This window comes from Schistocerca gregaria, chromosome 8 (genome assembly GCF_023897955.1).
Source record: "Schistocerca gregaria isolate iqSchGreg1 chromosome 8, iqSchGreg1.2, whole genome shotgun sequence".
Classification (NCBI taxonomy): Eukaryota; Metazoa; Arthropoda; class Insecta; order Orthoptera; family Acrididae; genus Schistocerca; species Schistocerca gregaria.
The window spans coordinates 199608662-199631768 of NC_064927.1; the positions used below are offsets into that span (position 1 = coordinate 199608662).

The 23107-nt window shown below is 42.7% G+C and overlaps 1 protein-coding gene across 8 annotated transcripts in view; it reads left to right on the plus strand.

Moving 5' to 3' along the window:
- LOC126283943 (ankyrin repeat domain-containing protein 50-like) overlaps nt 1–23107 on the plus strand; it is a 471892-nt gene that overhangs the window by 404786 nt on the left and 43999 nt on the right. For 4 of the 8 annotated variants that reach the window (XM_049982337.1, XM_049982338.1, XM_049982340.1 and 1 more), the window contains exons 19-21: nt 2754–3064; nt 13176–13432; nt 20294–20446. In XM_049982337.1, the coding sequence (XP_049838294.1) occupies nt 2754–3064; nt 13176–13432; nt 20294–20446 (721 nt within the window). The remainder of the gene's footprint in view (nt 1–2753; nt 3065–13175; nt 13433–20293; nt 20447–23107) is intronic. The other 4 variants (XM_049982341.1, XM_049982343.1, XM_049982344.1 and 1 more) reach the window with 1 other exon arrangement.

The following is a 23107-nucleotide window of genomic DNA, read 5'->3' on the forward strand; positions in this document are numbered from 1 at the left end:
TTCGAGCTCTGATTTCTCTTATTTTATTTTGATGATCATTCCTACCTATGTAGGTTGGGCTCAACAAAATATTTTCGCATTCGAAAGAGAAAGTTGGTGACTGAAATTTCGTAAAAAGGTCTCGCCGCGACGAAAAACGTCTATGCTGTAATGACTTCCATCCCAACTCGTGTATCATATCTGCCACACTCTCTCCCCTATAACGCGATAATACAAAACGAGCTGCCCTTCTTTGCACCCTCTCGATGTCCTCCGTCAATCCCACCTGGTAAGGATCCCACACCGCGCAGCAATATTCTAACAGAGGACAAACGAGTGTAGTGTAAGCTGTCTCTTTAGTGGACTTGTTGCATCTTCTAAGTGTCCTGCCAATGAAACGCAACCTTTGGCTCGCCTTCCCGACAGTATTATCTATGTGGTCCTTCCAACTGAAGTTGTTCGTAATTTTAACACCCAGGTACTTAGTTGAATTGACAGCCTTGAGAATTGTACTATTTATCGAGTAATCGAATTCCAACGGATTTCTTTTGGAACTCATGTGGATCATCTCACACTTTTCGTTATTTAGCGTCAACTGCCACCTGACACACCATACAGCAATCTCTTTTAAATCGCTTTGCAGCTGATACTGGTCTTCGGATGACCTTACTAGACGGTAAATTACAGCATCATCTGCGAACAGTCTAAGAGAACTGCTCAGATTGTCACCCAGGTCATGTATACAGATCAGGAACAGTAGAGGTCCCAGGATGCTTCCCTGGGGAACACCTGATATCACTTCAGTTTTACTCTATGATTTGCCGTCTATTACTACGAACTGCGACCTTCCTGACAGGAAATCACGAATCCAGTCGCACAACTGAGACGATACCCCATAGCTCCGCAGCTTGATTAGAAGTCGCTTGTGAGGAACGGTGTCAAAAGCTTTCCGGAAATCTAGAAATACGGAATCAACTTGAGATCCCCTGTCGATAGCGGCCATTACTTCGTGCGAATAAAGAGCTATCTGCGTTGCACAAGAGCGATGTTTTCTGAAGCCATGCTGATTACGTGTCAATAGATCGTTCCCTTCGAGGTGATTCATAATGTTTGAATACAGTATATGCTCCAAAACCCTACTGCAAACCGACGTCAATGATATAGGTCTGTAGTTAAATGGATTACTCCTACTACCCTTCTTGAACACTGGTGCGACCTGTGCAATTTTCCAGTCTGTAGGTACAGATCTATCGGTGAGCGAGCGGTTGTATATGAGTGCTAAGTAGGGAGCTATAGTATCAGCGTAATCTGAAAGGAACCTAATCGGTATACAATCTGGACCTGAAGACTTGCCCGTATCAAGCGATTTGAGTTGCTTCGCAACCCCTAAGGTATCTACTTCTAAGAAACTCATGCTAGCAGATGTTCGTGTTTCAAATTTTGGAATATTCCATTCGTCTTCCCATTGTGGGCAATTTGTGCAAGTGACTTGGCCAACCAGATTGCCCAACATGAATCCAAACAAACATTTATGGGACATAATCAAGAGGTCAGTTCTTGAACAAAGTCCTGCACCAACACTACTTTCACAATCATGGGCAGCTGTGGAGGCAGCATTGCTTGATATTTCCGCAGGAGATTTCCAGTTGAGTCCATGCCACGTCGAGCTGCTGCAGTATGCTGTGCAGGTGGTGGTTTGACATGACGTCAGGAGTTATCCCATGACTTTTGTTATCTTTAGTGGAGTAAATACGAAATAAAAGGCATAGTCCCTGGGTTCAGGAATGAAACACAACAGCAAAGGAGGCTGAACAAGGAATTTCACTTAAACGAAGATTGTGTCAATTTGTATTCAATGTGTGATAATAGTTTGAGAGGTAAATGGAAAATGGAAGACCTCTCATATCAGTTTGCAAAGTGTTTGTACAAATGGTCACCTTGACATGTGAAAGTAGAATAGTTGTGTCATTACTATCAAGGAAAAATAAGAGAAAAATGTCTATGAAACAGGCCTTTCATATCTTGATACATGAGATAAGAGGAAGAATGTTCAGAAATACATAACAAATGTCATTCCACATCATTAAAACAATTATTATCATAATTGTAGAAAACATCCATTTTATGTAAGTTTTTACCATATTGCATGAGTCTTAATCATTTGGAAATGGTGAACTGTCATTAGGTCTTGATTTTACACACAAAATGAATTCAGACCACAAAATGTTTATGGAACAAGTAAACACAGCTGCATGGTGATACATATTTTTATGAGAAATAAAATATACTAATTTTGAGTATATGATTTGGATTTTATGTAATACACAACACATTGTGAGACTGTTGTCAAGATGGGGAAGAAAGGGGATGACTTAAGTTTGTGACTCAGATAGTGACCATGATGAACAGTTTAGCAGTCACTGCCACTGACCTTCATTTTCTTAAATAATTGCACATTCCAAAGTTATGGGTGGGTTGGTACATGAGATTCATCAGTCTCCTGTTGTCATGTTGACCCTTACGAACAGTGTCAACAACGGAAGTATGTTCCTCTCACACCTTACCTCTGGTGATGCCAACATAGATCCGGGAGACACACAGCTTTACATAACAGCACGCATATCACCCACAGCCATGCAGCACAGTAGTGGCATGTGGCAAATGTGAATTAACAAGTAGTTTCTATCAGAGTATGATGATTTTTCAGTGTAGGTTCCATCTTCAAGAAACTACTTAAGTAGACAATGAGGTTACTATTTTTGTTAATGTGGCAGGTGGCAGCAGCAGTGCAACCTCGCTGACTTCAGGTTCAACAGCAGAGACGAAACCTTCCTCCGCGGTGCTGTGCCCTCCAGGGCCAGGGCCTTGCCGAAGTTGCTCACCTGTCGAGTCTCCAGACTCTGGAAAGCGGCGCTCCTTTGTGTCACTTGGTAACAACTCCAGCAACAGCAAGTCCAGCAGCAACTTCACTGGCTCCACAAAGAGCTCGCAGAGATCCCAGGAGCCCGGCACTGCTGGTGGTACGAGCACTGCTAGTACAGCTCTAGGAGCCCCGTCTACACCAATGCAGCATCCTCAACATCAGGTAATTGTATAGCCACTAGTACAGTGAACTAGTTTCCTGGATAATAAGCCATTACAATTTAAATTATATTATTGTGCCAGCAATATGTGCAGGATAGTTCTAATCTCAGTACAGATCAAAAGCTTGTATTTCCCTTCTGCACCCTTTAGATTATAGCACTGTCTTTGAATACATTTTGTTTTGGATGGCGGATTACAACCACGAACTGTGATGAACCACTGTACCTCCAGTTGATTTTAATGCAGTGTGGGGAAGTACTGGGTAGAATACAAATAGTGTAAGGGTAAATATAACCCTCATGTAGATGAAGTGTTAAACACTCAACAGGCACAAGTATGAAAAAAAAAGTGTGGCTCCAATACCCAAGCTAACAACATTATTTGGGTACTGCAGCCTAACTTGTGTGAATGGTTCTAAGGTGGAGTGGGACCTTAGGGTTAAGGACATGGGGAGGAGGTGGAAGGGGTGGCGAGAAGAGTGGCTAATGGCTGGGAGCGAGAGGCAGCAAGGGAATGTTTTAGGAATGTGGCAGTGGTGAGCTGAGTCTGGTGCACGCACAAGGAGTTGTGTGTGGCACACAGTGATATGTAGGATTGGAGTGGAAGAGTTGTGGGGATGGTGATGCCTAGAGCACAGGAAAAGAGAGAGAGGGGTAAGTATAAGTGTAGATTAATGATGTGATGTGACAGGAATAGAAATGGAAGTGGGACAAGCATTAGCAGAATTCACACGAGGAGGATTGAGTAACCAAAAGATATATCGTAAAGAAAATGCCCTTTTACACACATGGAATGGAGAAAAATATTGAAGCACCAAAGATGCACAAAACATGACCATGCTTAATAGAATGTAGGGAATGTTTTGGCATTTAATACGGTGTTCAGTCATCTCAAAATGGATAAATTCATGTGCTGTATGGTTTTTAAAGGAATCTTATACCCTTCTTCCTGCAAGACAGTGGCTGGTTCACTTAAGGACGATGGAGGTGGATGGCAGTCGTGCACCTTTCTCTCCGAAGTATAAACCACAAAGGCTGAATAACATTGAGATCTGGTGAGTCTGGTTGCCAGGGGAGGTGCAACAATTCCTCCTCATTCACACAAGAAAACAATGTGAGCTGTCTGAAATGGGGCCCTACTGTCTTGGAATACAGCATCAGTGTTTCAGAATGAACATTGTACCATAGGATGGACTTGATCAACCAAAATGGTTGCATAATCCAGTAATGTATTTTGCATAGTATCAATGGGATCATAGAATACTATGATACTGCTACCCATATCTTCACCAAGCCCCTTCCATGTTTCGCTCTTGGGATGCAAACTCAGTCAGAAGCTGGAAACAGTGTGAAACAAGAATAGTCCGACCAAATGACATTCTTCCATTGCTCTATACCCCAGTTTTTATGGCTTTGGTTGCACATTTTCCTTTTACAGGCATTTGTGTCTCACATGAGTTATTTTGGAGTTTCAGCTCATCCTGCAGTTCCCTGTTTATGAAACTTCCTCCATGTTGTTTTAGTGCTGACAGGCTTCATGAATGTGACATTTAATTATGCAATGCCTTTTCAAGCTCTTGTTCTCTTATTTTTTGTCACAATCCTCTCCAGTGACTATCTGTAACGATCACCCAATGCACACTTTTGTCCACGTTGTGACTTCCCAGATGATGTTTTTCTGCTTTTCCTCTATGTAGTACAGCTAACACCCTTGCTACAGTGGTAACATCAGTCCATGCCAGATCACCAAAGTTAAGTGCTGTTGGGCTTGGCTAGCACTTGAATGGGTGACAGTCTGGTCTGCCGAGCACTGTTGGCAAGCGGAGTGCACTCAGCCCTTGTGAGACAAATTGAGGAGCTGCTTGATTGAGAAGTAGTGACTCTGCTCATGAAAACTGACAACGGCTGGGAGAGCGGTGTGATAACCACATGCCCCTCCTCATCCGCATCCAGTGGTCAATAGGCTGAGGATAACATGTCAGTTGGTCAGTACCACAGAGCTGTCCATGGCTTCTTTGGACAGAGTTTAGTTTTAGTTCGGTATGTGGTATAAATTTTCAATGTGATGCCTGTTGAAACACCAAACACTTCAACTACCATTGTTATAGAAGCAGCCACTGTACAAGCACCAACAACTTGCTCACATTTGAAATCACTTAACTCCAGCATAATGCACTAACAACTACACATAACATTCTTCTGACCATAACTGACAGTTGTAACATATTGAGGACACTGAACAGGTGCCGTTTGTGGTCAAATACAACTGCACAACCAGCAGGCTTGGTTAGCATCTGCATTCATGTTGAAACATGCATTTTCCACTGTGTTTACACATTTTTGTCCAACAACCATATTTCAGAGATACTGGTATTGGATATGGAGGATCCAGATGGTCTAGTTGGTGGTGTAACCAATGAATTCATTCTTGTTGTGCTTGTCTGTGTTTTATCCCACAGTTTGGTATTGGACATTCATTTGAGGGACAGCTGGTTGGTGGTCATGCCTGTGTAAAAAGCTGTGTAAAAGTTTCAGCACAATTGGTGTATAACATGCTTTCACAGACAGTCATTCCTCTGATAGTTTAGGTCGTGCCTGAGTTGCGACTGGAAGAGGATTTCCTGGTGGGCAGGGGGAAGGGTTGAACAAGACAGGTGTAAAAACTAGGTCTTCCACAGGAAAAGGGTTTTGGATGGCTCCACAGGCATTAAGGATGGACCAGGCTATTCCATAGCTTTGGTGGACAGCAGAATACAACTTTGGGAGAGATGTGAAGTGTTATGGGAAGGACGTTCCTCATTTCTAGTAAAGTCCTTGTGAAGGATGTGGTTAAGTTGCTCCAGTCGAGGGAAGTGTTGGGTAATGATGTGTACTTCTTTGCAACTGATTCATTAGGGCAGATGGTGGATTGGGCCAAAGTGTGGACATGGCATGGAAGGTCTGCTTGCATACTAGTTTGGAGGGCTGATTTTCTTAGAAAGAGAAAATGAAAAAGATATAATAGTTACAAGCAAATGAGGCATGCTTTCCTAATATGTGTACATATTTTTTACAGTACATAATACTTCAGTGCTAGGTCAATAGTCACAGATCATTGTTGCCATTGTGATTCAGTTTAGTGTATGATTATGTCATCAAGTCTACTTCTGTGGCAGTTGTGAGAGCAGGGTGGCCAACTGCCACATGAGAGGCACAGGTTCAGTTCTTGGTAAGGTGCAGAAATTTACCTTGGTGAGAATGATTGAGGAAATATACTTTGGATTGTCTACATCAGCAATCATGAGAGTAGTCTTGTGAACACCTGTCTTCCCAGTATTGCTGTTCATAGACACACTAGGCAGAATGTGACTTGGTTTTGGGTGGTTGACAGCCTATTATATTCCGAGATATTAGGACATGAAATTTTAATTTTTATCTGTGGGGCTTTGACAACTATTCTGATACACCTTCTCCCGTTGTTATATTTGGGGCCTTCTTTGTTCAATGGTTATTTAATTCTTTTGTTGGCATTCCACCTACAAGAAATGGAAGAGCTAGTGACTTGTGCCAGCAAAGTAAGACTAGCAATTACACAAGTCAGCCAAAGATCCTGAGACAAGTGCAGGGAGGCAGCACACAGATTCAATTTAAATTTTAGATACTTCTCACATCATTGCACCACCAAAAGTTTGGCATGAGTCTTATAGCTGTGAAGAGTGTGTACGTAGGTGAATTTGGAGATGCTCTCATGATTGTTGCTTGCCCCCCTTTGTGTCCTGTGTGTTATCTTGCAAACAGTGGGATAGGTACCTATAGCTCTGGTATGAAAACAAAGCGAGAGAAGCAAATTGATAGTCTAATGTAAAGTACTGGAACTTAGAAATATGAAGAAAAAATTTCAAAATTTATAAGAGTATAGAGAGGATATCAAGGAGCAGTCTCTTATGCATCCAATTAGCAATGATTTCATCATTCATTGGCTTAGCCACTGTATAACAACTGTCACCTCTACAAAGTACTGCAAACTTTTTTTCTTAAGATTGGTTCACTGCTGTTCTCCACACTAATCTATCCTGTGCAACTACTGTAGATAGTTACTGCAGCCTCTATCCATATGAACCTACTTACTTTATTCAAGCCTAGGTTTCCCTCTGTGATTTCCACCCTCTCATTTCTCTCCATTACCACATGAACTATTCCTTGATGCTCTATCATGTGTCCTTTCAGCACTACCCTTCTTCTGAATCAATTTGCAATATAGTACTTATAAAAAACAATCCAGTGTTCTGACCTTACCTTGTTCCTCATACACACCATATGTTGTTAACATTAATAGAATTCTGTGCTGGTGTATAACAGAACGTGAAAATAGTTACAGGGAAGCACACAAAGAAATAAAAATTCCACAAATAAAGTCATTTGTGTAACATTAATAACAACATGAATGGCAACAATGTAGATAAAATATTAGTTATCCGTTAATCTAGCCATTCATGGGAGTCTAAAATCAGCTGTCAGCTCTGTGTAAAATTATATGTATGAGAGCTGATCAACAAAGACTGAGACTGATTTTTTTCAAAGATGTTTATTACTCCTATACAAAGTTTACATGATATTTTTCAAAGTACTCACCTCCTACTTGAATGCACTTTTTGTAGCAGCTCTGCCAGTCCTCAGACACATTGTGCAGCCCATTTTTTGTCTGGTACGTGAAAATCTTCTCACTTTTCTTGATCATGTCAGGAATTCTCAAATCAAATGGCCTGAAGCTTTGTCTTTAGCAATGAGAATAAAAAGAAATCACAGGCTGCAAGATCAGGGCCATGAGGTGTATGCAGACTCACTTAATGTTGAATTGAGCCAGAAACTGCATGATTTGATTTGTGGTGTGAGACTATGCATTGCTGTGATGAGTCACCACCCCATCTGAGAAAGATCTGATAATTTCCTTGGAATGTGCTTACATAATTATGAGAGTACTGATCAACAACTTCTATTTTAGCTACTATATTTGTTTGTGTGCTGCATAATTTATACATGGTGTTTTTTTTCATTGTGTACAAACTCTAGGGACTGATAGATGAAAGGATATGGAATAAAAAAGGTTCAATGATCTTATGTTCGGAAGTGCATGGTTTCCATGCTAGAGACCATTTATTCAATAATACAGTATTTCAGAGACTGCAGTCTAATACGCAATACAGTATTTCAGAGACTGCAGTCTAATACGCACTGTACCATGCAGCTGCAGCCACAGTTACAGTAGGAGCTGCCAATGGTTTCCATGTGCCTCAGTGCATCTGTAGTAACACGGTTCACATTTTATGTCACACTTCAGAGTAGACCGGGAACTGTCTCATAGGCATGCCGTATGTGAACTGACTGGGCACGGCCCGTGCTGCCTGAGTTTTTGTTGTTGTTGTTATTCCGCTGGCAGAGGTCGCGGCCAAATTTTCGCGTGCCCTCTGGTGGACGGGACTCTATTTGCGGCAACTTCCGTCCGTGATGCGCCGTGCCGATGTGTGCCTCCCGCGATCTTTCTGGTGGCTACTGCACTCCTGCTCCTTCGGGGGGTGAAGCCACTGTGATCCGCTGCATCGGAAGGTGGAGCGTCTTGCAGGAGTGATGACCTCCACGTCCATCGGAAGGCTGGAGTCGAGGGGATCTGCCAACCCTCGAGCCGGAACCTTCGAATACAGCTGGAAGTGACTCACACGTCGACGCCCCCGTCGTCCCACTACCGGAACTCGGGACAGAATGGGAGACAGGCCGTCGAACTCTGGATCCTGGTCCACCCCGGGAGGGGCAAGACCCAGAGGCGGGGACGATAGGGAAGGGACAACCACAGGTGAACCAGCCTGCTGAGAAACTGGGCCTGCAAGGGGGGCCGGATCTCGCTGGGGCATCGCTAACAATGGCGATGCCAGTGTTGGAGCTACTGGAGGCTGCCAAGGCTGAGAGCCATCGCAGTGCGGCCGAATCACAGGGGGGAGGGGTGGTAGCATCCCCTGAGAAACCACCACTGGTGTCGGCAATGGGGAAGCCAGTGCTCGAGGGGTCGGAGGGTGGGCGCCCAAACGTGGACGTAGCTGATTTTGGTGACGACGTACCTTCGGTCCCCCATCTGCAAGGTATAGAGCCGGCGGCCATGTTGGCGCAGGACCACCGCCGGTATTCAACGTGGATTGCAACCAAACCCACGTGCCCAGACCGACATAACTGGTGGAAAGCCGGGTACTCTGTTTTGCGAAGACTGACGAGGACCGGGCCGAAAGAGGTGCAGCAGAGTCCGAGGTTGGCGCCCGTGAAGGAGCTCTGCGGGGCTGCGTTCTCCCATTGGTGTGGTCCGGTATGCCATCAGGAAAAATCTCAACGCCTCCTCCACACATACTGCTCCTTCATGCACATACTTTTTCATCTGTGTCTTAAATGTGCGCACCATGCGCTCAGCTTCCCCATTCGATTGTGGATGAAAGGGGGGAGAGAGCAAGCGTGCTGAATACCGAAGCGCCCACAAAAATCCTGGAAGGTCTGTGACCCAAACTGAGGTCTATTGTCCGAGACCAGGGTGACTGGCAGACCTTCCACAGAAAAGATTTTTGCTAGTGCCTGGATTACAACCTCTGAAGTGGTTGAGCAGAAGCGAACCACATATGGAAATCGGGAATAAGCATCCATGACAATGGGCCAAAAGCCATTGAGAAATGGGCCCGCAAAATTTATGTGAACATGTTCCCATGCCTGGGTTGCAGGCGGCCATGAAGAGAACGCTGACCTTGGAGATGCCTGTTGGCTCGCACACTGGGAACAGGCGGCCACCAAGTGCTCAATTCCTCTGTCAATACCGAGCCAGTACACATGTCTGCGAGCGAAGGTTTTAGTACGGGAAACACCCCAGTGCCCCTCATGTAATAACGTGAGGACTTCCCTTCACAAACTTGCAGGAACAACCACACGAGGAATTGTATCATCAGTAGCCAGAAGGAGAACTCCTTCCAAGATGGAGAGGCAGTCTCGTAGAACAAAATAATTACGAAGAGGGTCCGAGGCCCGGCCTGGAGGTCACGATGACCACCCCTGCTGAATGAGGTGAGCTACTTGCCGGAGAACGGGGTCAGCTGCCGTTTCCCTGGCGACTCTAGAACTAGTGATCGGGAAGCCATCAACTGCTTGGCAGGACGCCACATCCAAATGAAAACACATAATCTCCGCTCGATCGAACTTAGGATCCGGGCCCACCGGAAGACGGGAAAGAGCGTCGGCGTTGGCATGCTGTCCGGTAGGGCAAAAATGAATGTCATGATGGTACTTAGAGAGGAACCAGGCCCAGCGCTGTAGTCCGTGGGCTGCCCTATTCGGAATCTGAGAGGCGGGGCCAAATAACGATATTAACGGCTTATGGTCAGTGATTAACTGAAACTTTGTGCCATACAAAAAAGGGTGAAACCTGGTAACAGCGTAAACAATGGCCAAAGCCTCTTTTTCCACCTGGAAGCAATGAGCCTGTGCAGGACTAAGAGATTTAGACGCAAACGCCAGTGGCTGCTCGGAATCATCTGCATTGCGATGGGCCAGAAGTGCCCCCAACACATACTGCGAAGCATCTGTGGCCAGGACCAATGGCTTATGGGGGTCAAAAGTAGCCAAACACAGCGCTGACCTGAGGAGGCCTTTCAAAAGGAACACCCTTGATCAGAAGGCAGTACAGGGGGCGGGCAATGGTGGAAGCCCTGGGAATGAACCAGTGGTAATAGGCAATCTTGCCTAAAAAAGCTTGTAACTCCTTCAGAGAAGCGGGCCGCAGAAGGTCGACGATACCTTGGACCAAACTTCCTAGGGGCTGGACACCGTGCCGAGAGATTGTGTAGCCCACATACTCAATGGACGGTTGGAAGAAGTTTGACTTACGCAGGTTGCAACGCAAGCCCACGGACCTGAATTTGAGAAAGAGGGTGCGAAGGTTGTGCAAGTGTTCCTTCGTGCTGCGGCCCATGAAAATTATGTTGTCCAGGTAATTCATACAATGACGGATTGTTGATGTGACATGCTCAAGATAACGCTGGAATATCGCCGGGGCACTGGATATTCCGAAGGCTAACCGCTGGTATTGGTAAAGGCCAAATGGGGTGTTGACAACCGCCAGCCGTTTGGAGTCCTCAAGAGGCATCTGATGATAAGCCTCCGAAAGATCAATTTTCGAAAAATATTGGCCTCCCGCTACGGCGGAGAACAATTCATCAGCCCGAGGCTGGTGGATAGGTGTCCACCACCAATTGGGAATTAATGGTGGCCTTGAAATCACCACAAAGACGTAATTTTCCCGAGGGTTTCCTGACAATAACGAGGGGTGAAGCCCACTCACTAGAAGAAATGGAAAGAACAGCCCCTAGGGCTGTCAGCCGGTCTAGCTCTTCTTTTACCTGAGGGCGGAGAGCCAAGGGGATATGCCTCGCGCGTAGAAAACGCGGGCGAGCCGACACCTTCAACGTTAAGTGATCTTCAAAGTCTGAAACATGCCCCAGGCCCTCCTCAAAGATATCCGAAAAGTCAGAGATCAAAGATTCTAATGATTGATAGGGAACGTCTTCGGAGACCAACTGTATGGTGTCAGTGATAGAAAACCCGAAAGCTTGAAAGGCATCCAAGCCAAAAAGGTTAGCAGAGCTCGCATCACTGACAACAATAGAAGTAATAGGCCGAGTGACTGATTTGTAAGTCACGTCGGTAGTGAATTGACCCAGTAGGGGAAGAACTGTTTACCATAACCGTGGAGACGCCGGTAAACTGACGCCAACGGGGGCGACCCAAGGTTGGAATAAGTTTGTGTATTCAACAAAGAAACTGCCGTGCCCGTATCGACTTGCAGTTGTAATCAGCGCAATCGAACCGATACCCCAATAAAGAGTTTGTGGGCCGATGCGTCGAGAGCCTGGCGTGATGAAACTTCCTGAATGTCAACGTTCGTGTCCTCTGTAACTGATTCTTTCAAGGCTGAGTGGCAAACTTTAGCAATGTGTCCTTTTTTATTACATTTGCGACAAATGGCCCAACGCTGGGGGCACTCCGACCGATCGTGATGTTACATAATGTTATTCGCTGATCCTCACAGACAGTCACAGCAACTGTGTTGATAAGGACTTCAGTCAAAGCAAAAGCCAAAGCACCAGGCCCACATTAATTAACACAGACAACTCAGCCTTCTTTGAAGTCCTTGAACCACTTGAACAATGTTGCACAACATAGTGCATCTCCACAGATGCTTGCTGCAGCTTTCTGTAAGTATCAGTGGCTGCAAAGTTTAAATGAACACACAATTTCACTGCACCATACTGTTCATCTTGTGTCACCTCCATTGTTTGGTATGTGAAGTGCAAAATGTGTCTACAAATTAGCACTTTACTACCAATGTACTGATAAGAGTGCTGCAGCACCTATGGACATTTATGCATAAAAATCATCTCTTTTGAAATGTTCACAGTACTGACAGGAAACTATCATGGAGGCAACAGGAAAATATTAGTCTCAGTCTTTGTTGATTGGCGCCCATAGGTTGTCAACTAGCGGCAGCTGGCTTTCCTAAATGAGTGAGAACCTATAGTTTACAAAAAACTAATTTAACATTTATTGATGATGATCTTATGGAAAGCCACACTAATGATAAAAAATTAGATGTTCTAGGATCTTAACTTAATTGTTGGAAAAGGCAGATTGCTACTGAACCAAATTACAGACAGGCACTATTAAGGCACTTGACGCATCTTCTTTGCAGGAAGTAGCAATCTGTCATTTCCTACATGTTGATATTTCTACACGGAGTCTCCATTGTTTAATATACGCATGCATTTATGTAAATTACATAATTATGACAGTGCTGACCAACAACTTCTATTTTATCTACTATGCTTCTTTGTGTGTTGCATAATTTATATACAATTATTTTAGTTTCCACCCAAGGATTGCCTCAAAAACTTTAAAGCCCATCTCAAAATAAATATTGTTACCATATGTGACAGAAAGATTTAGCCTTCATATTAAATGCTGTTGTTATTATCAACTGTCTTAATATATTTTAAAGAGCAACATAGTGCGAACATGAATGTAATCACTTACAATGGTGCATGGTCATCCTTGCAGGCTGTACTGTCATTCACGCAACAACTACAACAGTGTTCGAGGGGTACGAGAACCCGCCCACTGAGCCGGCTGCTGTCACCACTGCAGTCGGAGCCCCAGAGCCCAATCTATGCTTCACCGCCCCATTCGCCTCTGAGTGACGTGGCAGTGCCTAGCTCTCCCCTTGCCCTGAACCCTGCAGCTCTCGCGCCACAGCACCAGCAGTTGCCGCTTCAGCAGCAGCAGACAGGGCTGCACAAGGGAGGCCTGCTCACGACGTAAGTACTGTGCATTTTTAAATATATACTGTTATGTTGTCTTTGCTGATTCTCAAACTTCAATTTAATTTGTAGGATATGTATCTGCAATAATAGAAGCACAAGAGCAGGCAAATAGCTCACTCTTTCAGCTTCAATGTAACATTTTTTGTAAGCACAGCATGTCTGGGAGTGAAATGATAAACAAAAGAGACATGGTTTTCTGAATTCATTCTCTGTGTTGCATTGTGAAGTATCTGTATGATTGAGTTGTGAAAGTGCACACAGATATAATGGCAGCCCAGTAGATTGGAAATAACAACTCATTCGTTCTTGATGCAATTACAAGAAGAAATAATACTACAGGTAATGGTACAGCTCTGATGTGATTTACAGGATGAGCTAATCCTATCAAGTCACTGTGTGGAAGGTGCAAGGTAAAACTGTAGTACATTGAGACATAGAATGAAGCTTAGGTCTGCGAGTCAGGATCCATCGAGAGATGACTTCTCAGGTTGGTGGAGGTGTACCCTGATCAGGAGCGTCCACTGACTGAGGGTCCATGGAGCAGTCAGCGTAATGATGAGTGGCATATCAGAGGCTGTGCACTGGCCAAAGTACTGCCATGGCAGAGGTGTACAGTGTGATGAGGGATAGTCCCACACTGGCTGGGAATGTTGACAGATAGTGAGAGCAGTGGCTGCACTGTTGGCGTCCCAAGTTCCTGTTGATGTATTGTATTCGTTGTTGCTTCCTTGCTGCTCTGGACTGTTGAGGTTATAGCTTACCTGTTGAGGTTGTAGATTGCCTGTAGATGCCTGAGCAGAAAGTGGACAATGTCTGACGCTAGACCACCCACCGTTCATGGGTGGGTTGCAGTAAGTCTTATTGGAGTAGAGATGCAGACACCACATCCTTTCTTCCCTGTGGAGAAGATAGTGAAGCCATCTAGCTTGTAGCCAAAAATCCTGCACATTGGTGTTTACCTCCATCTACATCAATATTCTGCAAGCCACCGAATGGTGTGTGACAGGGTATTTCTGGTACCACTAACTGATCTCTCCCCCCCCCCCCCCCCTTTCCCTGTTCCATTTGTTAACATTGCATGGGAAGAATGATGATTGGTAGGCCTCTGCAGTAGTTCTATTTCTTGAATTTTTTTATTGTCATCATCTTACGAGATGTATGTGGGAGGAAGTAATAGGTTGTCCAAATCTTCTCAGAAAGTATTCTCTTAAAATTTCAATAGCAAACCTCTCCATGGAGCCCAGCGCCTCTCTTGGTAGTGTCACAACTGGAGTTTGTTGAGTATCTCCATAGTTCTCTCTCATGGACTACACCAGAGGCATTCAACTCATGACCTGTGGGCAATATGCAGCCCAGAGCAAGTTTCAGTGTGCCCCAAGAAGTGAGCATTCACACGAATGGTAAAAAAAAATCCATAAAATTCTATTTATATAAAGTTACAACAGATTGAATATTTTCAATTTGAAACTCTCACCACATGATTCTCTCTCTCTCTCTCTCTCTCTCTCTCTCTCTCTCTCTCTCTCTCTCTCTCTCTCTCTCTCAGCAGTGGTTATCATTAGTGTTAAGTTCACTATGTGCAGCCCAAAAATACTAGTCTTCTTGCAGTGTGCCCCAGGTAAGATAAAAGGTTCGACACCCCAGGACTAAACAATCCACTGGTGAAACTTTTGTCTCTTTCTTGGATATTATCTCTCTCTCTTCCTACAGTTCTACCTAGTAAGGATCTCAGACTGATGAACAGTACTCAAGAAGTGGATGAACAAGCACCTCGTAAGCCACTTCTTTAGGTGTTGCATTGAATTCCCTTAAGATTCTTCCTATGAATCTTTCTGGGACCTGCTTTTCTTGCTATTAGTTTTGTAGGGTCTTTGCAGTTTTAAGTCACTTTGGATAAATACTCCTAAATATTTTGTGACTGTTCCTGTTTCCAGCACGTTGTCATCAATAAAGTAGTTATATAGTAGTGTATTTCTTTTCCTGTGAATGCACAACATTTTATATTTATTTAGCATCAACTGTCAGTCCATGGACTGTTCATCAATCCTGTGTAGGTCCTTCTGCAAATCATTACTGCCTTCTGGCATTGGTACCTTCTTATAAACAACAGTATCATCTGCAAACAGTCTAAAAGAGCTTATGACCCATTCTACTAGATCATTTACATATGTTGTAAACAGTAATGATCCCATCACACATCCTTGGGGAATTCCGGTAATTGCTTTTAGATCTGTCGATTTTTTCCGTTAAGAGTGACATGTTAAATTCTCTCTAAAAGGAAGTCTGGAAGCCAGTCACAAATATAGTGCTGCAGCAGAGTGTGCGTTGATAAGAACCTTCCTGGCAGAGTAAAACTGTGTGCCGGACCAAGACTCGAACTCCGGACATTTGCCTTTTGCGGGCAAGTGCTCTACCATCTGAGCTACCCAAGCAGGACTCATGCCCCGTCATCACAGCTTTACTTCCGCCAGTACCATGTCTCCTACTTTCCAAATTTCACAGAAGCTCTCCTGCGAACCTTGCAGGAGTGCTAGTTCTGCAAGGTTAGCAGGAGAGCTTCTGTGAAGTTTGGAAAGTAGGAGACAAGGTACTGGCAGAAGTAAAGATGTGATGACGGGGCATGAATCGTGCTTGGGTAGCTCAGATGGTAGAGCACTTGCCCGCAAAAGGCAAATGTCCCGAGTTCGAGTCTTGGTCCGGCAGAAAGTTTTAATTTTCCAGGTAGTTTCACAAATTTGGTGCAATATTCGGTAAGCTTTTATTTTTTCACTTAAATGCCAGTGCAAGACAGTGCCCAGTACATTCCTGAAGTCCAGGAAAATGACATGAACTTGGTTTACCCTTTTATAAGGTGTATTAAATGATACTTTTGAATTTTTTGTATTTGTGCTGCACTTCCTTATCCTCAGCACTGAATATTTGACACTGTGTACTCAGACACCCTGCAGTTTGTATCCTGTCACTCTTGTTAAAGAAAATTATTGTTCTCAATCGAAAATCCAGGAAGGAATGTAACAATAATGGTTAAAATCATTGTTCTATCTTTCTTAACATTGCTTGTAACAGCTGTAGTCATAGATGATATCAGAGCCTTATGGACACTGACACTCTCCTATGCATTAACTGATTTGAGGACATTCAGACCTGCTTGTTGCTAGGGGACGTAAGGCATTACCTTCAAAAATTGATTCTCTAACTACCTGCTTGAAGTAATTTTTGGACAAGGCATTAAGAATCATGCATGTCTCTGGCACCAGCTTTGATAGCATGACTGTCCCAATCTATACCTAACAGGTTGACGTTACCTCTATATCAATAGCACAATCAGGAAACTTATCTTCAAAAATCTGCAAGTTCTCTCTGAAGCACTCTGCCACTACAGTGCCAGACACAGGAGGTCTGGAAAAGCATCTGAGTATCAATTTTAACCCGCCTTTGATGCTTAACTTCACCCAGATTAAATGATAGGTGGGATCCGTGATCACATCAATAAAAATTGTAAAATTCTTTACAGCAATAAGTATGCCACACTCACTGGTGACTAACCTATTCTTATGACAAATATTCCAATCTGAATTTATCTAGATAGAATTTTAGTAGATCTCTACGTAGGCACCATATGTTAGAGGGACTATGTCTTAATTCTTCAACAAAGAGTCATAGAGAAAAATGTATAATTGTGGTCAAGACTCAATAAAATGATTTCTGTAAGTATTATGGCTATCAGGAAATGTCTCCTCAATAAATGGACTTGTATTGATAGAATGGGAATGTACACAGTTATGCTAATAATTTGTTCTTGTTTATAGCTGTGAAATGGCTTAATTCCCTAAGGTTCTAGGCATCTGATGTGATGTGGATCAATTTCCTATGAAATAATAGGCCATTGATACTATAAAACTATTTTTTTTCCTTTTCAGTCATCTTGCATAGATTCTGATTGTATGCTCTTCTAAACTGGAATTTGCACATCACTAAATTTAATACATATGAAATGGTAATATTGTAAGCTGTAGTGAGCTCCGATCCCTCCACAAGTTAAAACATTTCCCTTCTGCTTTGTGAAAAATAAGATAGTAAAGATTCTCCTTCCTATGTGAGAAATGATGCATACAATATCCATCCAGTAAAGTTAGGACATGCCTGTCATGCATGACAACAACTTCAACATTATCATTGAAAATTTGGTATGGTGTATTAAGAAATAAGTAAGATCTTGTGGCTAGTAGCTTCTTTAAAAATTGGTGTGCATCCATATGAATTGGCCACTGTTTATTCTATGGCTGTTGATTGGCCATACAGAGACTAACGTGTACCTGTCATTTTATAACTAAGGAATTCTGCCCAACCATCCAGGTTTAGGTTTTCCCACATTATTTGTAGGCAGATGTCAGGATTCTCCTTTCAAAAGTCTGGTAGAAATTCCTTCCCCATCCTTATGCAATCCTAAGTTGGATTTCGTTTCTAATGCGTGAATCACTGACTGCCATTAAAATTTGATATAAGTAATTTCTTTTCCTTCCAATATTGCTGAGATGCTGAGTCTCAGAGAGGCACAATAAAACGACTGTCACAGTTAAAGCTTTCGGCCATTGGCCTTCGTCAACAATAGACACACAAACATGCGTGTGCACCCCTCCCACCTCCCAACACACACACACACACACACACACACACACACACAAAAGAAATTCTCACACACGACTGCAGTCTCTGGCAACTGAAACCACACTGCCATTCTTACATTCCATCCGGGATTTTCCACTGTTTGATCTTTTCCTATATATGTATTTTCCTATATACAGGGTGAAGTGAAATTCACGCACTCGGGCTTCACAGCACAACAACTCACTTGCCAGTGATAATCAAAGGTCTCTAACAAAATTTCTGCTAGCGAATACCTCCAGCAGAAAAAGGACATTAAAGAGTGGCAATCTGGCAACACTGTAATTACTTACATGGTAACTACCTTTGTCAGCACATATTCATTGTACTGTACAGTTGGTGCAATGGATAGAGTTTTGGTTTAGCATGCAGCAGTTTGATGGTTCGATTCTGGGTTGAGGCCTATGTTTTTTATTTGGTAAATGTAGTGTAGGTGGTTCGGTATCTGGCATCTTAATCGTCAACAGCGATTGCAGCAGGTGCTCTAGAAAACACTTCCACTTACATACTACAATTGTAGAAATGTAAGATTGGTCAGCTTTGAAAGAAGCGCTTTTCATGTCATGGATTTTCACAATTACCTCATCCACTAGATGTGAAACCTGTTTTCTTTGTATCCTCCTCCAATGGTCCCAGAGATTAGTAGCAACTAATATTCCATACATTTGGTTAGGGCCTTAATGTTACCAATAGGACTACCAATGTGCTTTGTGAATAATGTCCAAACTTGGTTACTATTTGTATGTGATACCACCATGGTCCCATGCCTTTAAACATGAGCCTGGTAACTGCATGCTGTTTAGTACATATTTCAATGCATTGTTGTTATTATTATTATATCGATGGGATTGTGGAAACATCATGTCTATTACCATTAGGGGGACAGTGTAATTCAAAACAGAACATTTCACAATTAGCGATGTCCGTATGAATCATGCAGAACAATGTCTGTGAGAGAGGTAGTGGAACAGGTGCATCTTTAGCATCTCGAAATTGATATTGGTTTTGTAGTTATTCTGTTCTAAGACAGGTCATTTGCTTCAGCTGTATTTCTTATTTGTCTAACCACATACTTTTTATGTTCAGAGTTACAAAATGTTGTAAATTTAGGATACATGTGACATAAGAAATGGTGTATATTACAGTATGAAATGTCAGAATGAAATTAGAAAATAAAAAAATTGTGCCCTAATCCAGGATCAAACCTTCGACCTCTTGCATGCTGAGCCAAAACTCTATCCTCTGCACCAACTGTGCAGCACAACTATGATGTGCTGACAAAGCTAGTTACCATACATGTGATTACAGTGTTGCCAGATTGCCACTCTGTAACGCCTTTTTTCTGCCAGATGCACTCGCTTGCTGAAATTTTGTGAGAGACTTTTTTTATCACTGGCATGTGAGGAGACACACTGCGAAGCCCGAATGCATGAATTTCGCTTCACCCTGTATATACTCTTTTTGTTTACATTATAAAAAAATCTTTTCTTTTGTACCTTTATGATATCAACCTCCCCCAACATCACCATACATTTATGATTCAGCTATTACATTCATTGTGAATAATGATGTAGCCCCATCTTGGAACTGTGTATATTCACTTCACCACAACCATGATGCGTAGGCTCCTGTAAGTAGGTAAATCAGTCTCAGATCCATGCAGTGCAAGCATAGGAACCTGTAGTCAGTGTTGGTGATTTGTGGAATATTGTGTTGACTTTGAAGTTTGTCTTCCCTAAGCAGGACTTGTTTTTTCAAATTTCTTACAAAACAAGCCTAATTTCATAGGAACTTCAGTTATTATGCTGGTATTTCGACAGATACATCTGTCATTTTCAGATTGAGCTGACTGACTTCACTGCGTGCACGTGCGCGCTCGCATGTGTGTGTGTGTGTGTGTGTGTGTGTGTGTGTGTGTGTGTGTGTGTGTGTGTGTGTGTAAAATCAACCTGAAGACTATATTTGATAAAACATCAGACATATGTTTAAAAATATGTTTTTAGTTATTTTCAGCTACATCGCCCTCCTTACAGCACAACAGTTTCACAGATAACACTGTGTGTTATGATGACAGATACTTAGCAGTGTAGTTTGATCAGCATTGGTTTCATATGTACTCTTGATTGTATCTAGAATTCAGTGTGTGCTGTACGCTCATATCCTACACAGCAACACAACTTTGCTTTACAGGACTGCATCCCTAATGGCAGATTCGCACTTTGCACGTGACACGCACATGAGGATAATTCTTGGTAACAGCTCAAGCACTGAGGGACGAGGACCTCCAGGTCTTCTGTCACCTCAGGTTGCATCTGAATGCACAAATTCCAAGTTTGGTGGTGGGTAAGTTGCATGTAATGATGGAGCTACTACTCAGGACTGTTGTGGTCGTAGCTGGCCTGTAGATGCCTGAGTAGGAAGTGTACAATGCTTGAGCCTGGGCCACCTACACCACGTGGGTGTGCTGCAGTTGCTGTCATATTGGAGTGGAGGTTTGGACACTGCATCTCTTCTTCCTTGTGGAGAAGATGGCACAGCCATGTTGCTAGTAGCCATAAATTCTGCACATTTGTGTTTATCTACATCTCCACTCTGCACGCCACCTGACAGTATTTGACAGAGGATACTTCTGGAATCACTGACAGACTGACTAATTTCCACCCCCTCCCCTCCCCTCCCCTCCCCTCCCCTCCCCTCCCCTCCCTTCCAAACCCATTTTATTTTCCACTAGTGAATGGCTTGTGGTAAAAATGACTGTTGGGAAGCCTCGAAATGGCAGATACTGAGATAGCAGATCATGGAATGAATAAACAACTACAGCTGCTTTGCAGTGGAAAGGTGTCAGGACCAGACAACATACCTGTAAGATTTTATAGAGATCATGAGAAAGAACATGCTCCTCTTCTAGCAGCAATTTATCATTGGCCACTGGAGCAACAAAGGGTACATAGTGACAGGGAGGAGGAGGAAAAAAAAAAAAAAAAAAAAAAAAGAGAGAGAGAGAATTCATTCCCTTTTTTGTCTAAGGGTCGTAGGAGATGCATATAATTGTACGCCACTATCATTGATTTCAATCTGTTATAGAAATACGGAACTCATTCCAAGCTCATGTATTATGACGATCTTTAAGAACAACAATTCTCTTTATAAGATTCAACATGGATTCACTCTGTTCTTCCATCAGATCCCCAGCACAGAAGCTGTATGTGGGAGTAAGTAATGTGTTCAAAGCTTTCTGAAGAGTATTCTGTCGAAATTTAAGTAGTAAACCTCTCCACAATGAACAGTTGCTCTCTTTTAGCATCTACCCTTGGAGTTCTTTGAGCATCTCAGTAATGCTCTTGTGCTGGTTAAATGACTATGATGAAACTCTCCTCTCTTTCTTGGATTTATCTCTCTCTTCAGGCAGTGTTACTCGGTAAGTGTCGCTGACGGTCTAACAGTACTCAAGAAGTGGTCGAACAAGCACCTTGTAAGACACTCTTTAGTGGTGGAATTAAATTCCCTTAAGATTCTTCCTGTGAATCTGTCTGGGACATGCTTTTCTTACAATTAGATTTATGTAGCCATTGCACTTAAAGTCGCTCTTAATAAATGCTCCTTGATTTTTGTGATGGTTACTATTTTCAGCAATTTGTCATCAATAGAGTAGTTATACATTAGTGGACTTATTTTCTTATGAATGCACAATGTGTTACATTTATTTACATTCAGGGTCAACTGCCAGTCGATTGACTGTTCATCAATCCTCTGTAGCTCCTTCTGCAAGTCATTACTGTCTTCTGGCATTGGTAACTTTCTATAGATAACTGTGTCATCTGCGAACAGTCCAAAAGAGCTTCTAATGCCCTCTATTAGATCATTTGTATACAATGTAAACAGTAATGGTACTGTCACATATCCTTCAGGATTCTAGAAATTGTCTTTACATCTGTTGATTTTTTTCCATTAAGACATGTTGAGTTCTATCTGCAAGGAAGTGTTGCAGCGAATTACTAATCTGGTCTGATATTCAGTCAGATTTAATTTTTTCAATAAATGACGGTGCTGGACCCTGTCAGCTGTCTGCTTGAAGTTGAGGATATGTCATCAACTTGACGGCCGGCATCTGCTGTGTTGTGGATCTTGTGGAGGAACAGCATGAGCTGATGTCTGTCAGCAGAATATGTGTTGAATTTTATAGAGGAAATTGTTGTTCTTAAGGATCATCATAAGACATGTGCATGTGTGCACGAAACAAGTTCCATAATTATAAAACAGATTTTTTTTTCAGTCACTAAGTACCCTTTGTTGCTCAAGTGACCCGTGGTAAACTGCTGCTAGAACAGGTCCAGTCCTGATGTCTTTGATGTATTTCCACTCGCCAGCAACTGCAGATGTTTTTTCTATTCCAGGATCTGCTATCTCAATATCTGCCATTTTGAAGTTCGTATGATAGTTGAAAGGTGGGTCTGTATCACGATCTCCTCCAGTGAAATAATTTTGGAAAACCAAATTCAGTAGTTCAGCCTTATGGCTGTCATTTTCTCTTTCAGTTCTATTATGTTCACTGAGTGGCTGGTCAGATGATTTCAAATTGCTTACTTATTTTACATACGACAAATATTTCTCAAGGTTTTGGGACTGATCGGTTGTCAATATTTTGCTCTCAAAGTTGTTAAATGCATCTTTCATTGCTCTCCTTATGATTATTTTCGCTTTACTGTGCTTTTGTTTGGCAGCTAAGTTTTGATTTCTCTTGAATCTGTGATGAATCTCTCTTTTGTTTACAAAGCTGTTTCGTAACATGGCTCATGAACCATGGTGGGTCTTCCCATCCCTTAACACATTGCTTGCAACACATTTGTCTAAGGTGTTTTGAATGAAGCTTTTGTATTTTTTCCATTTGTCCTCCACAGTTTCATCCCTGGTACTGAAGTATTTGATTTTGCCAACTCAGATACCCTGCAATTTGTATCCTGTCATTGTTGCTAAGCAAAAAATTTCCCTTCCTTTGTTAACATT